The sequence below is a fragment of the Chaetodon trifascialis genome, chromosome 12 (genome assembly GCF_039877785.1).
Source record: "Chaetodon trifascialis isolate fChaTrf1 chromosome 12, fChaTrf1.hap1, whole genome shotgun sequence".
Taxonomy (NCBI): Eukaryota; Metazoa; Chordata; class Actinopteri; order Chaetodontiformes; family Chaetodontidae; genus Chaetodon; species Chaetodon trifascialis.
Window position 1 is genome coordinate 9,435,001 of NC_092067.1, and position 23,269 is coordinate 9,458,269.

The window sequence follows — 23,269 nt, forward strand, 5'->3', positions numbered from 1 at the left end:
AACAGACAATGACAAGTGGCTGGTGCAGTGTTACGAGGACAGTAATCTGAGGACAGACAAAAAAATAAATAAATAAATAACCTCTGTCAAATGACCGCGAGGCCTACCCATGATAAACTGCTGTGTTGTGGGATGCTGTGTTTAGGGAAACAGCCCAGCTTGGCTTATCCTTTTCACTCATCCAGATAAAAGTTGGCCAGAGCGTCAAGTTCTCTTGCTGGCTAAGTATGAAACTGTGTTTAGCAGCAGTCTTAAGAGGAGTTGATGGGGGTGGGGGGGGCGGGGAGGGGATCTCCCTGAACACAGTGCTTTCCCTGGGAGAGTGAGGCCAGGTAGTTAATAGGGGTCAGAGCCAGGGCTGAAGTGTAAATTGGCAGGGGTGCATCAATTAGAGGGTGGCAGAGGCTAGGATAAGGAGAAGAGAGAGGAGCTAGATGGAGCAGGAGACAAGCATGTAATCTTTATCACCACTGTGAGATGCTGCCCAAAGGAGAAAAAAAGGAGAGAAGGAAAAAACGCAAATATTGCGCAAATTAATGAGACAAAGCGCTGGCTTTATGTTCGTGTACAGAATGAGATTTGAGTAATCACTGTATAGCAAAAAGTAGCGTGTCAAGCTTCGACTGGAGAGATTATGCTTAGCTAGTATCATGCATCTCTCCGAAGAAACACAAATGCTTTTTCTACTTCTCGAGTGCATGCTTTCAATTTGCATGAAAGGGAAAGAAGCAACCACCCTGCCCACCTGGATACAGAGGAAGCACTTGAACATATGTAGAATTACACAGGCGCCCAGGAGAAAATAACTCAAGTAGGCTCTTTTTCTCTTGGACAAAGCAGCTGAATGGGTCTGTTTGTGTGCATATGTATGTGCATGTGTGTGCCAGTGCGCCCTCTTGTCAGCTAACATGCGTGTCCTTGTGTGCACGTGCAGGAGTTATTCAAAAGGAGAGATATTTGATTATATTGTGTTCACCTATCCAAGTGATCCAAATGATTTGAACATTGAGCATTGGAGCAGACGGGCACTACGGAGCTTACATTTGCAATCTTATACCGTTTAAGTGTATATTGGAAAAAAGACAATCTCGCTTATTGAACACATTCACCCTGGAGGGCAAACTGCTACGGTAATGAACACCACACTCTCAGAGAATTACAGTGTCCTTTATCCTGCTGTAGTGGAGGATGAAAAAGGATCTGGCCGACACGTAGACACAGAGACACGCACACTCACACAGAACGGGGGAGAGGAAAGAGGAGAAACGCGGAAGAGAGGGGAAAGAGAGCAAACACGCATTTCAAGACCCCATAAACCTGTAAACAAAATCTGTGGAGCAGATAAATTATAAACGCCACAATGCAATTAAAGCCAAATTCAATTTGAGCACACACTGTCCATCTGTCACGGTGAAACAAAAGCCGAGAACCTCCATTATTACCAAATCCCTGCTCCCGTTAATTTGCTTGCTGGGAGATTTTTAGTTTCTAGGAGCGGGCCGTACTTAAATGCCAGGGTTGCTCACTCAGGGCTATGTCCTCTGAAAACAGCCTCCAGATGCTCCCAATCAGCCTTCATCAAACTGCCACCTCTTTTCCCCCCAATAAGAATATTTCTCTTTTTTTCCCCCCTCTGATCTTAATGAGGTTTTTTGTTCGACAACAATACAGCAAAACAAGGATACCTCTGGAGAACGGCGCCACAATCTACATTCTCCACCGTTTGCTAATGGCGTGACAGAAATTAGTCACGAAAGACACAGAGAGGAAAATAGAAACATCTAAATAAGAGTTTGCTTTTTAAAAACGCTCTTTTGATCACATCTGCATGTCTTACAGGGGATGTCTAAAAGCTCCTCTAACAGGTGAGAAAATAACAGCTGATACAGTCGCAGAGTGCATCTAAGATCTTTAGTCAAGCTCTGGTGAATCATTGTGTACGCTTCCTTGGTCCTGGTGAAATAGAAGCGCTCCTCTTCCTAATCCTGTTTGGCCACTTTAGAATGGGAGATAGAGATCTGTGCCCCAGAATCTGAGAGTGGGGTTCAAGGGACCGAGCTTTCGCTGCTTTAAGCCAGCGGGGGTGAGGCGGGGGGAGGCAGGGGGTGGGGGAACTATCATCTTCAAAGGTGTAAGAGTGTGTCAATTTAAAATCAGAAATGTATCTGGCATCTTTATGCTTCTTAAACTACAATACATCTCGGCTGATTAAAGCACATCAAAGACGGCTCATTCATTCCTCAGAGCAATGAGGGGAGATTTTAATTGCAAAATGTTAAACCTCACAATTAAAGGCTTTGTGCTACTCAGAACTAACCCAAACACAACCATTAAGGACAGCATACAAATTAGCCTCAACACAAATTAGACTCAGGGACAAGGATAAGAGTGCTAAGAAGTGCGCTGCACAAATGATAATCTTCCATCAGAACCATCTCAAGGCACCGTCCATGCTATTAGAGACTGGAGATACAGCTGGAGATGAGCTTTTCATTTCTCTCTGACACTTTCTCTGAGGGGCAAGTCCGCTAACAAGGGGAGAAAAATCACTTCATCTCTTTTCTTAGAACGACAGATTTCAACAGTGGTCCTAAATATATGCAGAAACAAAAAAAAGTACGTATAAACATTCAAATAATTTGCAGATACAGATGCAAACAAGTGCACACGAAGATAGACGCACACACACCATTGAGGTGTCAGTGTGTCAGAAATGGCTGTGCCTGCCATGATAAGAGGCTGACAATGATACTGTACAGCTATTAGGCTGGAAACAACCTGCCAGTACAAACAGTTGTGGGGCCAGCCCATTGTCAGCCTCTGGATTTACAGTGAAGCCCGAAGAATTTAGTCAACTGCACTTTTGTAGGTAGTTTCCTGAACCTGTTAACAACATTGTTTTGCTTCAAAATACTGGAGCATTAATAAAGAAAAATAAACACACTGGAAAGGTGTGACAGTAGGTGAACATACAAAGCTCGCGGTTACCTTGCACACACACGCACGACGCACACACATGCCTCCTTGTAACAAGCACAGAGCCCCCTTTTACAACCCCTCAGAGTAACAACCGTGTCTAATTAAAATTCACATTTCAACCAAAAAGGGAAAACAAGCCATCTTTGAACAATCCCGTCCGTCCTCGCCCTGGTCATGAATTTCAGATAAACACTGTGATACACAGAGAGTGGTGCCACATTAATTAAAAGCCTTGATAGACATGGCTTCCATCTAACAGACCTATCAGGAATTAAATTTGTATCAGCGGCAGAAAGAGCAGTTGAGGGGACCCTCAGGGGGATTAATGAAACAGACTTTCATAGAGGAGTCATCAGAGCCCTGGACTGAGGAGAGGAGGCAGGGAAGAAAGGGCCAGCAGCAGGATGTCATGTGTGGGACCGTCGCGTCACTGACCTCTCATTTCATACTTTAATAAAGTCGCACCCAGGTGTCCTTGATGCCTTCCAGTCGCCTGGGGCTCTGGGAAAAGCTAAACAGGAGGCAGCCATAACATAATTCTGAATGCTCCCCCCTCCCTTTCTGTGTTCCCTCTGTGGTGTTATGTTATACATCCATGGGCATGCACACACAAGCACTCCTGTAAGCGCACACAATGAAGACACTCGATATGCTTTGTGTTACCTCGATTGTACAGATTTTGGCCCTTTTATCAAGATGAAACTGTGCTTTGGTTGAGAAACATACGGCGATTTCCTCACTGAAGTATTTTTCTTGTGCAATACAAAGTAACAGTGTTACATCAATTCTGCTGAACGAGCCTCGCGTTCAGTGTGAGCTGGAGCAGCCTTTGCCATGTCACTTCAGCTTCATGATTTACTATCATGTGCAGTTGGTTACAGGAAATTGGAACAGCGCTGACTTGCTTTTGAATTGTGGCCGAGACAGTTTTCTGTTGAAAACAGAAGCAGATTATCTCGATGAGAAGGCAGCAGATTTAGAGATGTACAGTATGCAATATGTTATCACAACACAGTCAGCCCAGACAGCTGCTATCTGTCATAAACTCTGGCTATTGTTGGCCACACTACACAGCAACATGTGACCTAATCTAGATGAGCAGCCACTGAGCAAATACAGAGTGGAATGGTGTCATTTTTAATAAAGCTGTTTTATGGACTCAAGTCAACAGAGCCAGAGGAACAGGCTGAAACTTCCTTGTGCAAATGATATGGCAGTAGGAGTTTCATAACTTCCTCTGCTCAGACAAGCCTGTGGCAAGTCCCCTAACAGAGCACACAGTGCAGCAGTCGGAGAGAGAAAGGAAAAAAAAAATAACCTCAGCCTTATCAAGATTATACAGAGACATTTCTTTAATTAGTTTTAATATTTCTTGTTTAGATAATGTCAGCCAATTGACAATTCGTTCCCAAACGGAACGGGGGGGGGGACTCTGCACTTCTCTGATACAGAGCAAATGGCTGATTAAAAAGATTGCTTTCTTCATTTGATTTAAATGCATATGCATATTTTGGACAGGAATCAAATACCTCCGTGTGCACAAAACTCTCAGTGTCAATCTTATCACCTGTGGTATCACGCCATAGTATTTGTTAAATTTCATGTGGAAAATGTTGCAGAAAGAAAGCTATCTCGGAAATCATTAATTGTGCAAACACGCTCACGACGGCTTCATGCTTTCCTAGTGTTATGCGCTCTATTTGCTGCCTGGGAGGCGATGTGGACACGAAGAGTTCTCACTGGTGACGGCTCGGTGATGGAAAAATAATTAGCGTGGCTGAGGAAAAGTTTCCTCTCTCTGAGATCTCAGACAAACACGCTGGGCCTCAACCCCAAAACAATGTTGATCAAAGCACGTAAACATCTGGAGCAATGAGACTACTGCCTTCGGAACAAAGATATTTATATTTTTCCAAGATTACCACTAAAGATAAGCAGGCTGCGCGCATGAGGGAGCACTTAGAATACCAAAGGTTTAGAGTGTGATACTGTAGCCTACCTGCATATCCCCCCACCTGTCTCTCCTCTAATCTTTGTTTTTTCACAATCCTCACTCCCACATTAACACATTCTCAGGCTTTTGTACTCATGTCGCCTCTCCCTAACCACCTACCTCTGTGCCCCCCCTCTACCCTCTCTCCTGCACACACCTTTTCTCTTCACCGGGCAGCAGGTGTTGAGTGGTTGTGTTTACTCCCCCCGCCTCTGTCCTACCCTTCCCTCTCACTAAGGCTCTCTTTCCCTTTCTCTCTCTGTCTTTCTGTGTTGGTGTGTCTCTCTCTCTCTCTGGCAGCTGGTAGGAGGAGGGAGGATGCTATAACAGCTGCACATGAGGGCGGGTGGAAAAAAAAAAAGCGCACAAGGCAAACAGCTCCAATCCCCTCAGGGTTGTCAACTCCAATCCCCCCAACCTCTGGCGTTTTTTAAGCAGGCAAACAGAGGGAAAACTGTTGCAGTCGGAAGACATCAGGGTCCCCGTTCCATTAGCCCTACCTGGTGATCTCAGCCACAGCGAGCAGAGCCTGCTCTCCCAGAGGATGTCTGTGCGGAGCGGTCTAGTAGCCTGCATGAGAAGTATCCACTTAAATCCACTTACTAACATTTAATAATTTCGAGTTTGAAAAACATGTCACTTCCAAATGGAAATTTAGCTGGAGGTACTTACATCTGTTGAGAAAAACACAAAACAACGGACACCATCAGGCTGCTTTTTTCTCCTCTTTTTTCAGCCCTCTCAAAGTCTGAGTTGTGTGTGTGTGTGTGTGTGTGTGTGTGTGTGTGTGTGTGTGTGTGTGTGTGTGTGTGTGTGTGTGTGTGTGTGTGTGCGTGTGTGTGTGTGTGTGTGTGTCGTTTTCACAAACAGCATCAAAATACATGAGATCAGCTCTCGGGCTTTGTTTGGCCCTGGCAAGGTTAGGCCAGCCTCATTCCAAATTTCCTGAGGGGGAACAGAGAGAAAAACGATTCCATGCAGATAAATCACTCGCACAGATCAAAAGACAAATCAGTGGCAAAGACAAAAGATGCTGACTTGCAGAGAACAATGGAGACAGGGAGACGTAGGTATCAGAGGAGCCGGCCCTAAGATCCTCGGCTCCGCTCAATCAAACCTGCTAACCAGGGTTTGCATACTAGGTCAAACAAAGTCTGCTTCTGCAAGAGAGAAAGTGTATTTAAACTGATCTTTTTTTTTTTTTTTTTTGGAGGTTGTGGGCTGCTGAGCTCTGAATGTTTAGTTTTGGAGTAGTACAAGTAAGACTGAGTTTCTGGCTTTGCAAACTCATCTTCTAGGTTTGATTTAATAGCTACCCTGAGAGTGGGATATGCCCTGGTTTGAAAAGAAAAATGGGAAGAGAAAGAAAGAGAGGGGGCAAACTATTTGATATAGAGCATCGCTGTGTGCTTGTGTGTGTGTGTGGATAGTTGTGCACATGCACGTCTGTGTGGTTTGATGTATGTGTTCAGCCTGGCTTTCTATAGTTCTGCATCTAAGACAAGAAGTCCTGTCCCATGCAGCCCTTCACGCATCACAGCCCACAGTCTTCTATTAACTTCTTCAATACGAGCAATAAATAAATATATGGAATCCACAACTCTTTATCATCCACTCATCGCTTTAGAGAATCGAGGTGTCACAGAGAAAAGAGCCCTTTGGGAAGTAACGTGTAAGAGACAAGAACCAGCAGCGCCCCTCTCCAATATTACCTTTTGATCAAACTGCTTCACAGATATCAGAGGAAGCAACGCGTCACTTTTACAGCTCTGTTCTCAGTTTAAAAAACAATTCTCACAAAGGGAAGGGTCATATGAAAATCACCTTGTGGTTTGGCTTTAAAGCATATTTTATAATGTAGAGGACCAAATTATGTTCAAAAACACAGTTCACCATGCACCACTGACAGTCATTATTTGATCCCCTCCTCTGAGATCCATGTATGATAACACATCAATTTAGATTAAGGTGATATGAAAGAGAAATGTAAAATAGGCTTCAAGGGGGAGGGGCTGATGCATTTGAGATGAATAAAATGATATTAAAATTAACACGTTGAGCTGCGGCGCGGTCACAATTGACCTGTGAAGTGTGCTTAACAAGAAAATATTTTAAATTGCAGCACTGGGTCCACACTGGCTGTAATAGCTGCCCATAAAATCTGCTGAACTCGTCAAAAAAAATGTCACACATGTCCTGACATCAGGCTTTATTCAAATATCGGAGGGGGATAAGGAGCCCGATAAGGTCAGAGGATTTACCTAATAGATTTGGTTGGAGGGTTAGAGCCCCATTCAGGTGTCACGAGGAAGAGAGGGAGAAGTATTAAAATCTAACTGTTAAACTGAGCTGGGTCGAGCCCTCGATGAAACTAACCCGCGTCCCACACTCCAGTCGCTATCTCCAGTCCAAACAAGTGAGATTTGATACCGCTGTTCTGGCCTGGAACAGAGGAAAAAAACAAACCCGCTGCCACAACAAAGACAGGAAATTCAGCATAGATTCCTACTTCTCTCTTTTCTCCTGCCTCTCTATACCTAACAATGCTGGTAATGGAGAAAGAACAGTGCCCGGGGCTGGCAGAGACACCTGCGACATATTTTCTCCCCCACACCAACCCCCCCACCCCCGGCCAACACCCCCATCCACCCTCCCGCTCTTCCCACCCCCTCGACATTAAAGTCCTTCACAGAAATCAGAATTTAATAAATCACCCCAGAGCCTGACAGAGTTTATCTCCGGGGGTCGCCTCCACTGTGCAGAGACTCACAGACAGACAAAGCCCGGCCCGATAAGATGTGAAATTAAATACAGTTAGCAGTTTGAGACAAAGGAGGGAGAGTGTCACACCGAGCTTTGTACGGTGTAAACGGCTGGCTGCTACTCGGGGCGCGTACACGTGCACGCGCGCGCACGCACACAAACGCCACTGAGACAGCGGGGTGATTCATTTCAGGTTTCCTCTCACATTTAGCCTCATTTGCATCATCTACTGTCAACATATCGCCTCTCCCAGATATGTTCAAGAGCTTTCATTAGACGTCCAGGGGATGACATCCTTTTTACCCAGATGCACCATTATTAATCACTAGCTCTACTCCTATGTGGACTCATCTCCATCACGGATCAAACGCTATCTGCCTGTGTTTCCTTTCATTCAGCAGACATCCCTGACATCAGCCATCACTACAGCTAAAGGAGACTTATGGGAGTGTGTTGGGGCTCAGACGACCTTATGAATGCGGTACATAAGCATTTAGTACTGAGAGGATATAGATGTGAGGATTTGTTCGACACTGGTAGGATCTGTCAGAGCGAACGTTGGCAGCCTAGCGCACATACTGTACAGCATACCAACTTGAGGGCTGTGTAAAACAATTAGCAGTTCTTCAAAATGTGAAACATGTCATACGAAATGGCTGCCTGGTGTTATAAAGAGGCATGACTGCAATGCTTTCATATGGGTATACAGTTATATTCTTTTCAATTAGCTGTGGTCTCCGCTTCACATCAGGATATGGCCGACCTCAGCTGTTCAAAGCTGATTTTTCCCCTGTTCGGTAGTTAAGAGAAAGCACAGTCAGGTTTCCAGGAAGAAGCAGTGCGGGCTGTTTAATAGGCTTAGCCTAGTCGTTGGACCTGACCTTTCCCTTTAACAATACGGAGGCCGGCGAGCTTGGGCCTGCTCTGGGAACACAATGACCCGTGGGTGAAGCCTAATCTTCTCCAACTCCATTCTCTGTGCTGACCAGACGGCCTTCATCCATGGCCTCTCTGTTGCTCCAACTGATGTCTTCCTGCTGAGACAACAGTGCCAAGGAACTGTCAACAGGCCTGGACCAGCAGGACCCCAACTGGGCCTCTTACACAGAGCCCTTCAGGGTCCACAGGCACCGACACTCCACGCTCAGAGTGGGAGTGCTGCTCGGCAGAATGTGGAGAATGACAGGAATGCTGGGTGCCATCACAGATTCTGATAACGTCTACGTCCAAGAGCATGATTAGTGATCTCTGTAGTCAGCCCCTTTATGGACATGATCGAAAAAAAAATGGGCTGCTGGGTATTGTAGGCCTGTCATTACAATGCTGCACCTTGTCATTTCAAGTAACCTGAATCTGAACCTCCCACATCGCACCCATATCCATCAGCTATAAATCGTGCCGCAGTGGCCACATTAAAGCAAAATGATTATATGTGTAAATTGAGGCTTTAAGACTTCAGAGTACAGTACATACAGCTCAGAAACTTATTAACTATTAATAGAAGTGCAGCGGACTTGACATCTTACAGCCACACATCCATTTCATCTCAAGCCTTCCCATTCATTGCTTCGTGAAAGGCTTCCTGGTGGACAGCATCAGCTGGCCTAACGTGCAGCATTAGGAAAAGCAAACAGCACAGCTCTGTGAAAATGTTTCTGCACATTAGTATGTCAATGACATGTAACATAAAAAGCAACTCACAGCAGTGTAAATGCATGTGCACACACATGCAATCGCACATACGCACACACACACATTCAAGAGCCAAGTCCCAGATGATTCATACAAAGCCCATTGCTGTGGCAAGAGCATATCAGATAAAGGAAGAAATAAAGAAATGCTTCAGAACCTAAATGTATCTGTTGCTGCATTACTTGAACTTTCTAAGTGTTTGATCTGTGCAGGCGCTGACAAGGCAGTTCATTCTTTCCCAAATATTTCTGGGTTTTCTTTTTTCCCTATGTTCAAATGATGGGCTGTGAAAGGTTGTTCTTTCTTCTCCATGCAAGTAAACTATACAAAGAGGTGTTTGATCTCTGAAATCCGATCTGTATTTCTAGCATTGTCTCCAGTTCCTACTGTGGCATCTTAAAGGTCAGGAGTGAAAGGCCATTTGATAACTACAGAAAGACCTTTTGGCTTTATTACACTGCCTTTCATCTCCTTTCCGGCAGAGGTTAAAACAAAGCATTGCATCCTTTGAAAAAGAAAGGATAAAATGGATCGCTTTGGAGCCTCAAGCCTTTTTTTTTTTTTGTCACTAGGGCAGGTCTGGCATCCAGCGTACAAGGAAAACTCTGGTGGGATGTGTTTCTGAGAGTCGAGTCTTCTCAGGCACAATTAGCATATGTCCTCTCAACCTTCTACCACACCTCTCAATGAGACCCTGAAATCCTGTTGAGATATTATTACCACTCAAACAGGGCATTACACAAAACATCTAAAGCATCCCCGCACACGCTCATACAGGTGCACACATGGAAAAACACACACAGCTCAATGACACCCACTTCCCACTGATTATTCCTTTCTTTTTAATGGTAACCTTGGGAGACGGGCTGCACCGGCGCAACACTTAACAGCCACTAGTCTGAGAAAAATGTTTTTGATATGCTTGTGTCATTTAATCATCCACATTCTGCCGAGGCTGTGCAGGACAATTTTGCAGGATATTAACTCCCAACTAAACCCTGGCTTGTATCATTTGTGGGGCCAGTCAAGCAGGAGTCCCAGGAGGTGCAGAGACTTCCTCCTCACAGTCGTAGTAATCTAAGCTTGACTGGGCGCGCACACTCGCTCGCACACGGAGAGAAAAGACACAGCTAATAGACAGGTAGAGTGAACCATAAAGGAATAAAGGAATCAGGAAATGTAAGGCACAAACGAAGCTCTTCACTGACAGTCACAGCACTAAAAGGATGAGTACATGTGTGATTTGGGTGATCAGGTAACAACAATAATACAGTCAGAAATACAGTGCAGCAAGCACTGATAGAAAATGGCTCATATATATATATAAATAATGTGCATGTATGTAGTGTGTAAAATGACTTCCTTTTCTTTTTATTTCTACACCAAAGTTAGAGATTGAAGAGCATTCGTAAAAATGTCACTTTAACGTGATCCATTTAGACAGCTCACATTGCTTAATGGGGTAGGAAATTCATTTTTTCTGCTGTGAAACAGACATAGTGGATGATGTGATTCTATGCAAAATATATGAAGCCATTACGAGAAAAACGCATGAGTTTCAATAGTTGGAGGGGGGAAAAAAAGTATTTCAGTGCATGGAGACTATTCTTTACCAGACACACACACACAATGCAAAAGACAGCAAAGGCAACTGATGAAAACCATTTTTGTTCCATCACAAAGAACTAGGTCACCCTCTCATAATTGTCAATCATGCAATAAATCTCTCTGTGGCACAAATGAATACGGCATTGGAAATGAGACAAAGCTTATTGGCATGCTATGTCAGCTTGACTCAATTCATCCTCCTTTTCACACAAGACCATTCATATGTGAAGTAGTGCGAGGGTCTCTCTCTCTCTCTCTCACACACACACGCACAGACACACACACACACACACACATACTCTCTCTCCCTCACTGAGCATCTCACACACACTTGAACAGAAGCAAACACACTCACACAATCCCCATGTGAAAGTTACAGAGGGTTAATGTATGTGGACATTTCAGCCAAGGGCTGCTTTATTATCATAACCATGTTTAGTTCCATAGAGAACATGTCTCACTGTATTTTCTGCACCACTGTGGAACGACTGGGAACACGCTCTCAAGACATTTAGCATGGACTGAGTTTAAGATCACAGTTAAAAAGTGACTTCTAGCACACAAACTTTACCTAAGTTAGTCTACGTTTTAGATTTTGTATCTGTGCGTAGAGGCATGCAGAAGTCATGTTTTAATGTGTGAACTGACTCCTGACTTTTCTGCTCACCTCGCAGCATACCAGGTGTACAGTGGTCTGCTCCGTGCTATCTGATTGGCTGGGAGCATCGGCTTGACACAGCACTACAGCTCCATCCACAGAGGTTTGTGTCACGTCTCTGAGGACCCGACTGTCACTCTTTAAGAGGAGGGTAATAATAGCCGGGCGCCACAGCAAGTGGTGGCACAGGCGATTTTAAAGAAACATCAGGGAGACGGTGACATTTGAGTCTACGCGGAGAGAAACCCAAGCGCTGCAACCAATAAAGACTCCCACCAATATTCTCACTAGGCTTAAAGGGAGAGAGGGAGACAGAAGCAGAGAGAGAGAGAGAGAGGGTGGACGGCAAAGAGAGATGTCAGTGTTAGATGAAAATGTGTTGACCTGGTGATATTGATACCCCGCTCATAACCTCTACAGGTGTGCAATGCCGTCAGGAAGCAGCTCTGGGTGTGGCTATCTCTGTGGATAAAAGCCAAAATTGCAGACCTTATCGTTTTACAGTGCACCACCAAACGAGCTGCTTCATTCACTTTGAACTGCTGACAGCTGAAATGATTCTGCACTGAAAACAGAGCGACGGGACAAATAACGCGTCCAAACGCAGCACAGAATATCTCGTTAGCGTTAACACTTCTTTTATTTTGAACGCTAATGTTCAAAAACCTAGGCAGTGGATGGGGTTGTGTATATATCAGCTAATAAAAATCCAATTTTTTTTGACAGTTTTTCTCATGTAAGAAACATTCAGCTGACAACGACCTTAAGATTAATGACTAATTAATTAATTTCTTTTCATCATCTGAAAGACAGATCTGGAACAATCTGCTGATCAGTGTCCAATGCTGTTGCTCGAACCAATCATCTAGATATGACCTATAAATGTATATTAAAAGAACAGTTTAAATTGGTAATTTACCATTTGTGGCACACTGACATTATAATGCACTGAAGGCACTAAAATTGGTAAAAATGGAAATGTGGCTAAGAGTAAATCATCCTAATTGTTGACTTATGCCAGTGTGGTTTAAAGTCTTTTTTTTTTACAGACACTAAAACCTGAATTGAACACCAGAGTCTCTGAAGCTCCAAAACCAGGCACAGGAGAGCAGTTTAGTGTCTCGCCTGCTGGCTCAACACAAACTCATTTTATGCACATTGTTAGTTATAATTCAATGCAACAAACTGACTGCATTAAGTGTTTCTGGTGTTTAAGTGAATCCAGGCTCCACATAAATAGCTGTGGGGCCGTTTTCTTAGGTTTTCATCAGAAAGTATTGACTGAGCAGACGCTTTGAACCACCACCGAATGTGCTGCTAGTCTCAAGTGTCATTAGCTTCAGGGCTTTTCCAGCTAGCGCCAGGTAAAGATTAGATAACAATCAGCCCTTTAATAGATACTGTTGGAGGCACTGGAGCCGTTCCTGTGCTGTGCCGTTCATCTGAAGCTAACAACAGAAGAAGAGAGAGTGGAAACCGATGTCATTTCCTCCCTGATTTCTTCTCTGTGATGTACCGCTGAGCCCAGCAAGGAACACGGCTCTTGTTAAATTACATGTAACTGTTGGCTCAAAGTAGTGTCAATGTACAGTGTGTCTGTCTGTCAGTCTCTGTTTGGGCAAGTCCAACTTGAATCTGAGATGGCACATTTCTAGTGTGGGGTTTAATAAATAGACCGCAATAGACTGAAGACTTTCAAAAATCAATTTGATACTTTTGACTACTTTGGCATTGAGAAAATTGAGTCTTAGCATGAATCTACTCTGCCATCAGCTGCCTTAATAACAGCCAACTCCTAACACTGTCATATCAAACTTGACAATTGCATGGTGATACTGGACTACAATTGTCTTTACATAAAGCAAAATGCATCTGCACAAGTGTTTCCTAGCTTTCAGTATAATGAGAAAAAAAAAAGTTGTGCTATCATAATATGATGTCCAATACTCGACTGAGAAGTACAAAGAGCTTTTTGTTGGATGACATTCCTTTCTTAATATACTTCAATTATTAGGAGGAGTCCTTTGTATTGAGTAGAGAGCTCCAAAAACATTGACACTGGAGGAATAACATCTGCATGTTTACTCAGGAGAAGATTCATCCCTGATAGCCTCCACGAAAATGAAGAGGGGGAGAAAAAACAAGTGGAGGAAATTTGTGGAATCCCATCTGAGATTGCTTCCCTGATGGATTCCTTTTCCTGTCAGCTCAGACGAGAAATGAAGCCGGGGAAAATTAACTCCTGATACAGTTACGCTGAATTAGACAGAGAAGGAGGGGAGAGGGGGGGGCCTACACACTTTTTAAGGATTCCAGCCTTGTCATTTTCAATTTTCTGCTCTTTGGACATGCTTGTATTCAGATTCCCCAACATCTATTCGCCATATCAATCCTAATTAGACAATCTGGGCCCACGAAGGATGGGAGCGGAGTTATTTGCATAATTTAATCATAAATACTCAGTGATACATATTTCCAAATGCATTTGTACAATTATCTTTTCATCCTTGGGGCAAAAGTATTAATATGATTAGGCAATAATTCTTTAAAAAAGGGGGAAAATAGGAAACCAGCAAGTGTGCACTCTTTTTTAAACTCCAGCTCTGGGCTATATGAAAAATTAATTAATTTCTGAGGAAAATCAATTTCTCTATGTGACCATATTAGACAGAGCCAGGCAAGGGCCTGCATTCCTTCTCCAATCAGGAAATCTCATCTGCTCCCTCTAACTTCTGTCAGTAGCATTTAACATCCTGGTGCGAGCGTCACTGACTTCCGCCATGCTCCCTAAATGTGCTGTAATGTGAAGGAGCCCGTGAGTAAAGACAAGCAAAGGAGCTCTGACTGGGGAGAGAGGAGGGTGGAAATCAGGGTGACCCAAAATCTATTGCCGGCCTGTCAGGCAATCAGTCTCAAGTGTAAAATCATCAGGTAAAATCAGTGTTAACAAATCTAGTTTAATATGCTAGATAAGTCTTATTGACAGACAGATTTTAAACAGCTTAAGTCTGTTGTCTATAAAAATCAAAGCTAATAACCCTTTATGGCTGGCGAACATAATAAAAATAGGTCATTTTAATACTCTGATCAACGTGAAAAGACCTGACGTCCATGTGCGATTCGTAACCATTTCATTTGGTAGGAGATTTAATTGGTGATTCAATTGCTGCGGATCCAGTAAAGGCATGCAAATAAGATAAGAGCTTGGACAACTAATGCATCCAACGGGCAAATTAACAATACAGGCCTCTTCACCATGCAAATAGCCTCTAAATCCACAAATGACATTAGACAGTGTCAAACAAAGCCTCTTTAACAAGTGAAATCTGTGCTTTCCACAGTCTTGGTTCAGCTTCGTTGAAAGCTGCAAAAAAAAAAAAAAAACCTGCACTTTAAAGAAAAACAGAAAATGAATGTTACTTTTGTCAACTGAGCCAGTCTGTGGATTTTTCTAAAAAATGTTGTAATCTGCACTTGTTCCAGCTGAGTGAATGTCAAGTCAATAAAGCAATTCAGATTTTCAAGGAGACTATTTGTTTGTTAAAAAAAAAAAAAAAAAAAAAACACCTTGCCACCATCTGCCAACTGCACAGTTGACTTGAGCACATGTACTGTACCTAATCAAATTTAGCAGAGCCCCACTGAAGGATTAAAAATGTAAAAAAAAAAAAAAAAAAAAAACAAGTGGAAGAAAAAAAATTAAAGAGAGAAAAACTTAAAATACCTAAAATGCTTTTCTCCCTTCAGTAAAGAAACAATATGAGGGCCAATTTGACTTTCAAGAAAGTACTTGAATAGATTTGGATTTTAAACAGCTTTGTATACTCTCTCTCTCTCTCTCTCTCTCTCTCTCTCTCTCTCTCTAATCAGGCATCTGTCACTCTGTTTTTGAAGTTATTATCGCCCAAGCTCCCTCTTGGATGTGGTTGCTGGGTGACGGGTATCTTAGCACCCACTCTGACTGGGAATGATTTGAATGGAATCCAGAAATCTCCCCTGAGTACCTGTAAACACATCCGTGCCTTGTAGAAAACAAATATATTATAAGAGAGCTCAGCAGAGGAGAGGAGGGAGAGAGACAAGCTGGCACCCTCAGTGGCAGCTCACACTGAGCGCTAAACAAAACAATTACCGTCATTTGCAAATATGTGTGTTTAGGCATAAACACTCTTGAAATAGGAACAAAAGAGGTGATACCTCTCATAACACACTCTGTCATATCACTATCAATTAAACGTATCTGTTAAAGAAAAAGTCTCACTGTGACCTGTCACTTATAACATTTCAGGGTAAGATCTGCTTGACTGAAACGAGCCGGGGAAAATCTATTTAAGAAGGGCATGTAAGTGAAAAGCCGTCCCATTCCCAGTGGTGGGACATTGTCTGGGGCGTGTGGTTAACCTTCAAGGGTAGACAATGATTGTCAATTAACTGCTGCGTTTCTGCGCCCCAGCATCGGATAGCCTGCCTCCACAAAGCAGACCAATGAGAGATATGTGATATCTCTGCACCGCCCCCTGTGTTATAATAACCTTTCAGAGAGTTCAAGTGTCACAAAGCAATAAGAACCTTTTCCACCCCACCACAGGGAAAATGAAAAGGAAAACAAGTAGCTGGAACAGGGGGCTCCTGGAGGGCCAGAGTCATAATGTAGGGGAGATTACTAACCTGGATCAGTGTGGGAGCGAGAGTGAGCACTGCTAATCTGGCACGAGAGTCCTTAAGAAAATGAAGGGGTCAAGAATGACTGTATTCCTAGCATCTTTAAAGATGAACAATAATTACTAAAATACTGTGCTGCTTATTAGGTAAAGCTCACGCAGTTCAAGCACTCACTGTAAACGTATGTAAGAAGAATTTTCCAGTCTAAATTCTCATTTTTGACTCCATCACCACAGAACCAAAAAGCTCCTGCATTACATTTCTGAGCAACATTTAACATGTTCAAAAAGAGTTATGCAAAAGTGGGCATAGTGGGGGACAATTTGGTTGGAGCTTTGTTTGCGTCCACATCCAAACTAAATCAGCGGGATGCAGCGGTGCTCTGTGATGCTATTCACATTCACACTGTGTGCAAAATGAGAGTAGTGTTGTTTTAACACAATAGACGGCGAGAGGGAAAAAAACAGCATGTGAAATAGTAAGACCCATTGTACAGGAGTATTATTCACTTCATTGTTACCACTCTGCCGCTGTATAAAAAGAGTAGTGACATTGTGGTAATGGAGCGAGATGAAAAGCTAAACTATCTCAGGCAGCAGGCTGTTGTTGTGTAACCTGAGCAGGTTAACTGGTGAACCCAAATACTTTTTCTCCGACACTAAGTCGGTGCAAAACAGAACATCGACTTTGGAGAGGGAACTCGCTTTCACCTGCAGGGCAACCTGTGTCCTGTTTACTCAGACTGATCATTTTGTCAGCAGCAATTCAATGACAGACGGTGTAAAGCACACATCCCTGCAAATAAAATCAACTCTTTCTAAGTAACAGAAGCCTTTTATCCAGCGGATGCCTCACTGTTCCATGATGTAATTCTCCAAATGGGGCAGGCAGGCGGGCAGGCCGGGTCTGAGTGATTGATTTTAGCCCAGCACCGGGAGTACCTGGCTGCTTTCAGAGACAATTACAGTCCTGTCCATGTGCCCGTAATAGCCCAGCACTTTAGCGTCATTAAAGCGACGCGAGGCACTGCATTATCCTTTAACCCCATCGCTGGCCATCCCCCCCATTGACAACCCTGAGAGTTCAACCACATACTTTGTCACCTGAAGCCCCATGCCAGGCTTGAGAGGAGGATCACCGCACGGTGTGTCTTTCTCTATTGAGAGAGAGAGGGTGGGGGGGTGCTCTGCTCCCTTGGTGCTTTATGTAAATGATGCTTAAGCACCAAAGTGCACAGGTGAGTTGTTGAGACGATTGCTACTGCGATGGAAAAATGGAGCTGAAGCATATTTCTAAGCTCCAAATATCATATGTAGATGTGTGAGGCTGGTGAGAAACTGTGTTTACTGATAGAAAAACTGTAGGCTGCTTAAAATTGAAATAATGAACTAGATAAGAAAAAAACCTTTAGCATAATGTTTCATTGTAATAATATCACTCTGAGTCTTCTTCAAATGTTGTGTGAGTTATCTGATTTTGCATTTTCTGACCAGGCCTAATAGTCCACTTTGCAAATAAAGCAACGGTTTGAGGGTCAAGATGTATTAAACCTCATCACACACGTGGATCTTAATAGTAGAGATTTTTTTTTGTTTGCACAGCAACTTCTGTCTGTGTGTCAGTGCATTTTCACATTTGCTTGTGATATTAAGATGCATCTCATCATCAGAATGAAGTTTAATCTCACACTATATTTTTGCAAAAAGGCTGCATGCTTTTCAAAGTGGCTCAAAGTGTTTATTGCTATTCCCCACTGATGTGAGCTTTTCCATCATATTTGCATTTCCAGCTCATTTCAGGGGTAGGAGATCAATATGGAATCAATCACAGTGACAGGTAAGATGGTAAATTTGACCAGGGCTGAACTATCCTGTGAGACTGAGCGATACATCAAAGCTAGGAGCAACAGGACAGCAAAAAATGGCTTTTAATCAAATATTGATCCTCTCTTAAATCACTCCATATTAAAACATTTAAAGCCCAAAATATTTGACTTGGTAATAAGGGTTAATGCATTAAATTTCACATGTACAGCTGTTTACCTCACTCACTTTCTATATTCATTTCCTTGTTTAAAAGAAATCAAGGGTGCTCGATTAAGGCACACTCTCATATGTGTGTGTGACAATTTTCTATAGCATTTACAGTGGGAAAAAATGGCTTCACACACCCTTTGGTACAGGAGCCGTGAGTGTACTGTAACGTCCTTAAGAAATGTACTGGCTGCCAATACTAAGAAAAAAATGAATATAAAAATATTCCACGTCATCTAATTCTGAAATTCGGAGTTTGTCTTGTTTACTTGAAAACCAAAGCTGTCATAATTGAAAATGTATTCCCCCTGTGGCAAGGGCATACAACAAGACATAACCTAGTTTTATTCCAGAGTCATTTAAAAATAAAGTTGCGCTAAAAGTTTCCTTCAATTAAGAATTATAGTAAAGTAAGGCTCGTGAAAAGACGCCCGGGCTCTCGTTTCCTGAATTGTTCTTGTTCTTGCACCTCGACACACCTGACGTTTATTCAACAACATTGTAAAACTCAGCCGAGGTGTAGCCTACGTTATCGATTCATTTGTTCTGAAGCAGACAGGCCATCCATCATGGCACAGCTTTGCCCTGCACGTGTTAAAAACTTTCACTGAACTTTTCCACTGATGTTGCGCGCTGGCCTCTTCCCGTCCACGCTGCCTGGATGCACGCTCACGCATATTCTAATACTTTCCCAGTCTGTCACAACTAATTATTAAATGTGCCTGATAAGTTTCACACATTGCTTGAACCACTTGTTTTGTAAAAGGAAAAATGTCTCCCCCTTCCTTGCTCCCGCGTCTTTACGCACGGCCGTCCGTTAAGACACTGAAGCCAAAATGCCGTACAGAGCTCTTCACTCACCTCGCATTGGTGCAGTCGTTGTACAGAGTCTCGAAGTCTTTTCTGGAGATGAGTTTACAGCGGTTCACCCCGGGTTGGATGGCGCCGAGCCCTCTGAGGATGCGGACCTGCTCCACATTGCACACCACCGGCGTGATCTCCAGCCGCTTCAGCTTAGTGTAGACCGTGTGCAGTCCGCCGACCAGGTGCTTCAGGAACAGGTCGAAAGCCTGAGGAAGGCAGATGAGCTCGCAGCCGTCCACGGTGAAAGACGCCACTTTGGCACCGCGCAACTCGACCATCTTGCACTCATTGTTTTGCGGTATGTTTTCAACAGGCGACGGGGTCGAGTACACGGGTTTGCTGGGGGGTAGACCCGCCGTCGGGATGCCCGGGCTGCTGGTGCCGAGGAGCTCTGATCTGAACAGGTTCTGTCCGGGTCCGGATGGGGGGGCCAGGGATGGAGATGGTGATGAAGTTGTCGACGGCGGGGACGTCGTCGCGGAGGGAGTCGAGATCGGAGGCGGTGGGACCAGAGGAGTTGGTGGGATCAGAGCAGCCGGTACGGCCATGGTCACCTACAGGAGGGGAAGAGAGTAGCCGAAGTTCAAAGTATAAAACCCAGCCTGCCGAGACACCCCTAAATGAAAGAATCCACGAGAGTTTAGCTCCTCAGATAAGTTGGGAAGTAAAAAGAGCTGCCGAAAAAAGGCGTGCAGAGTGAGGGTTTAAGGGGGGGCTGAGCGGCGGGACAATGATCAAAGATAGGAGGAGGAATGACAGGAGGAAAATGAGCTGAAAAGTGCAGCACCGCTCTGTGGATGAGTTGTTGTTGTCACACGGTACAGAGAGGGAGGAGCTAGGGGACAGTGGAAGCCTTTGAAGAACAGATAACTGGGCTTGGGCAACCACTGAAATGTTGCAGGTCTGTGAAAATGTTGCATTGTGTCTTTCAAACAAGAGACATCCGGTTATAGCCGATCATAAAGACATGTACACATTGTCATTTTTTTTCCTGTGATTTGAAAAAAAAAGAAAAACATGCAATCACAAGTTACATCTGAAATGAATGTTAAGAGTTATTTCTGGTTCTAACAGGTTACACCTGCTTTCTAAAGCCCGCTGCATCACAGGCGTCTTGTTGACAGTTATGGCTTTAATCAACAAAATGTGGAGAAAACATTTGCACTTTGTGATTGTTTACATCCTGCAGCTGCAGCAAGCATTTTGAAAGCATGTAACTTTTGTCCTCCAGGAATTAAAACTGCAATTTTGTTTGTTTTTGATTCTGATGCCATATTTCCTAACTGTATGAGTCACTGTCCAAGGTACACCCTATCTGTGAGAAAGGAACAAATGGGTCATTGAATTAGTGCTCTGATCATTACAACACTATTACTACACTACATGAGGCAATAGATGGAAGTTTTGTATGCAAACCAATGCACACTTTGTATGACAGTGTATGCTGCACATACATAAAAGTACAGTTTCTAATAAAGTTTGAGTGTAATCAAGCCTTTAAAACATTTAAAAACAAAAACACTGAGCACAGATATAGTAGCTGTTTACTTTCTGGGTGTCCTGGGTGACTGGCAGCCCTCCAGACAGAACACCAGCTTGTTCAGGGGTTGCACTATTTTATGATGCTGAGTACTGAGCGCAGCTTTAGCCATCGAGAACATGAGCTCTCAAACTTTCTGTCAATCTCAGACATCCATCCATCCATTATCTATACCGCCTATCCCTTTCGGGGTTGCGGGGGGCTGGAGCCTGTCCCAGCTACAATGGGCGAGAGGCGGGGTACACCCTGAACCGGTCGCCAGCCGATTGCAGGGCCACATGCAAGGACAAACAACCATTCACACTCACACTCACACCTACGGACAATTTAGAGTCATCAATTAACCTAATGAGCATGTTTTTGGTCTGTGGGAGGAAGCCGGAGTACCCGGAGAGAACCCACGCATGCACGGGAAGAACATGCAAACTTCACACAGAAAGGCCCCGCCTGACCCGGGGATCGAACCGGCAACCTTCGTGCTGTGAGGCACGCGCACTACCTGCTGCGCCACCGTGCAGCTCAATCTCAGACAGTACAGCTAAAAAGGATAATGGCAGAGGGAGGGAAATGCAGCTGTGTGTCATGGCGTACTGTAAAGTCCATGTACAGCAGGCGCTCACAGAGTTTCCACATGTATTCAACTGCTGTGGCACATCATGGACTACAGAACCTTTCCTCCTATCTTTCTTAACAAATCAATTTGTGTAAGACTGTGAGCAATGTAAACAAGCTGCTGGATTAACCTAATTTCAACAATTTATTAATAGATTTCCCCCTATTGAAGTTAGAATGTAAAAAACAAAAAAAAACATAACTTTTACACATTATTCAACGATTTGCAGGAACATTTTGGAAGTTTTGCAGAAATGAAACTGTTTAAATTTGTTTTCAGTCACCACAACTGTCAGGGTTTTTACCTTCCATTCCCCAATTTGTTTGCATTCATTAGATTAGGTTTGATTTCCAAAAAAATACTGTGTCTTGAGACACATACATGAAAGTGTAAGTCACGGCTTTCTTAGTTTTACAGCTTTGGACAATCTTGATCAGGATCGTCTGGCTGCCATTAAGACATACTTGTATCAAGTGAATTTTGGAGAGTACATCAGCACTGAGCATGTATTCTCATAGGTGGAGTGAGTGTGGTGCACATCAGGAAGAGCTTATCACAGTCTGCCTTTCCCTTAATATTCTGTGTATTTCTGTTGTCCTGTTGTGTCAGATCAGCTTTAAGATAAGCAGTATGCCATTTCAAAATTATCATTCAGGGAAAGAGGTAGCTTGTAGTGTAAAATCAATAGCTGCTTAAAATTCATTGCCAGGCAATCCATTTGCCCTTTATGTTGCTAACCTTTCACTTAAATATGCACCATATTAAGATTTCATTATATACAATGAATGTCACAACAGTTTGCCCACTATTTCTCTTGTTTGCATGGGTTAACTGCAAATCATTGTGCTTGTAATGTCTGAAAAATGACTTTCATTAACATTATGTGGGAAAAAAGGAAAGTATATGAGCCTGAATAGCTTAATAGGTATTAAAAGGCACCACAGGATATGTATGATGTTTGAGATACAAAGGCTTTTCAACAGACTGGGTGGGCTGCATGTGTCTGACCACAGTTATGAAAACACGGCGCAGCACAAAAATAAAGTGTGTACTGGTGCTGCACTCCACACCACAGTACTTTGTTCATAGAGAAAAATCATTACTGCATGTAGAATCGTGTTTGAGAGTCGATCCTTAAAGGAAACAGCTTTCTAAGAAAAATGTTTACTTGTGATAAAAAATGCCGTGTCTTCCTTCAGGCACAGCAGCGGTACTTTCAAGTAGTTGTATCGTGAATGAAGTTTTTTTTAGGGTGACTGAATACTTGGTCAACTAACACAAACCGTTATCAGAGTTTTCCTAAAACTACAAAGAAGTACAGTACATGTGGATGAGATTGCAGTAAACAAATGACTGTGTCAAAACGTAATCACCCAGTATGATGCATGGCATCAGGAAAGTGTTTCAAAATGTATGGATATGGGACAAGACTTGTGTGTGATCAATGACACAGTATATTGTTTGATGTAATAATTTATTCACCCCATAAAGCTTTGATAAAACAATGTTGAAAAGCAATTTAAATTGAATTCATTTAAATGTCAATTCTCATGGTTAGGACTTTTCTATAATTGGCTATTTAATTAAAATAATTTTCATAGTCATTAATACAGCCAGCAACTTGTAGCGCACTGACGTGTTTTAATTACATGGTATTAACAAAATTGATATGCTTTAGAAAGCATGGTGAATAAGAAATAATTAGACCAATCATACATCATCCTCTTATGGACATTAAGTGTATCACAATATAATTGATGAACTTAAAAAACAAGAGAGATAAATAACTTTAATTGAACAGAGTTGGTGTACAGAGCTCGGAACAAAGAATCATACTCACGATGTATTATATTTCAGAGGCAAT

At 43.1% G+C, this 23,269-nt stretch overlaps 1 protein-coding gene across 2 annotated transcripts in view; it reads right to left on the minus strand.

Annotated features, from left to right (window-relative positions):
- Nucleotides 1-19,931, minus strand: part of dachd (dachshund d) — an 88,850-nt gene extending 68,919 nt beyond the window's left edge. For both annotated transcript variants that reach the window (XM_070976025.1, XM_070976024.1), the window contains exon 1: nt 19,250-19,931. In XM_070976025.1, the coding sequence (XP_070832126.1) occupies nt 19,250-19,800 (551 nt within the window). In that variant the 5' untranslated portion in view covers nt 19,801-19,931. The remainder of the gene's footprint in view (nt 1-19,249) is intronic.
- Between the last annotated feature and the right edge of the window lie 3,338 nt (nt 19,932-23,269).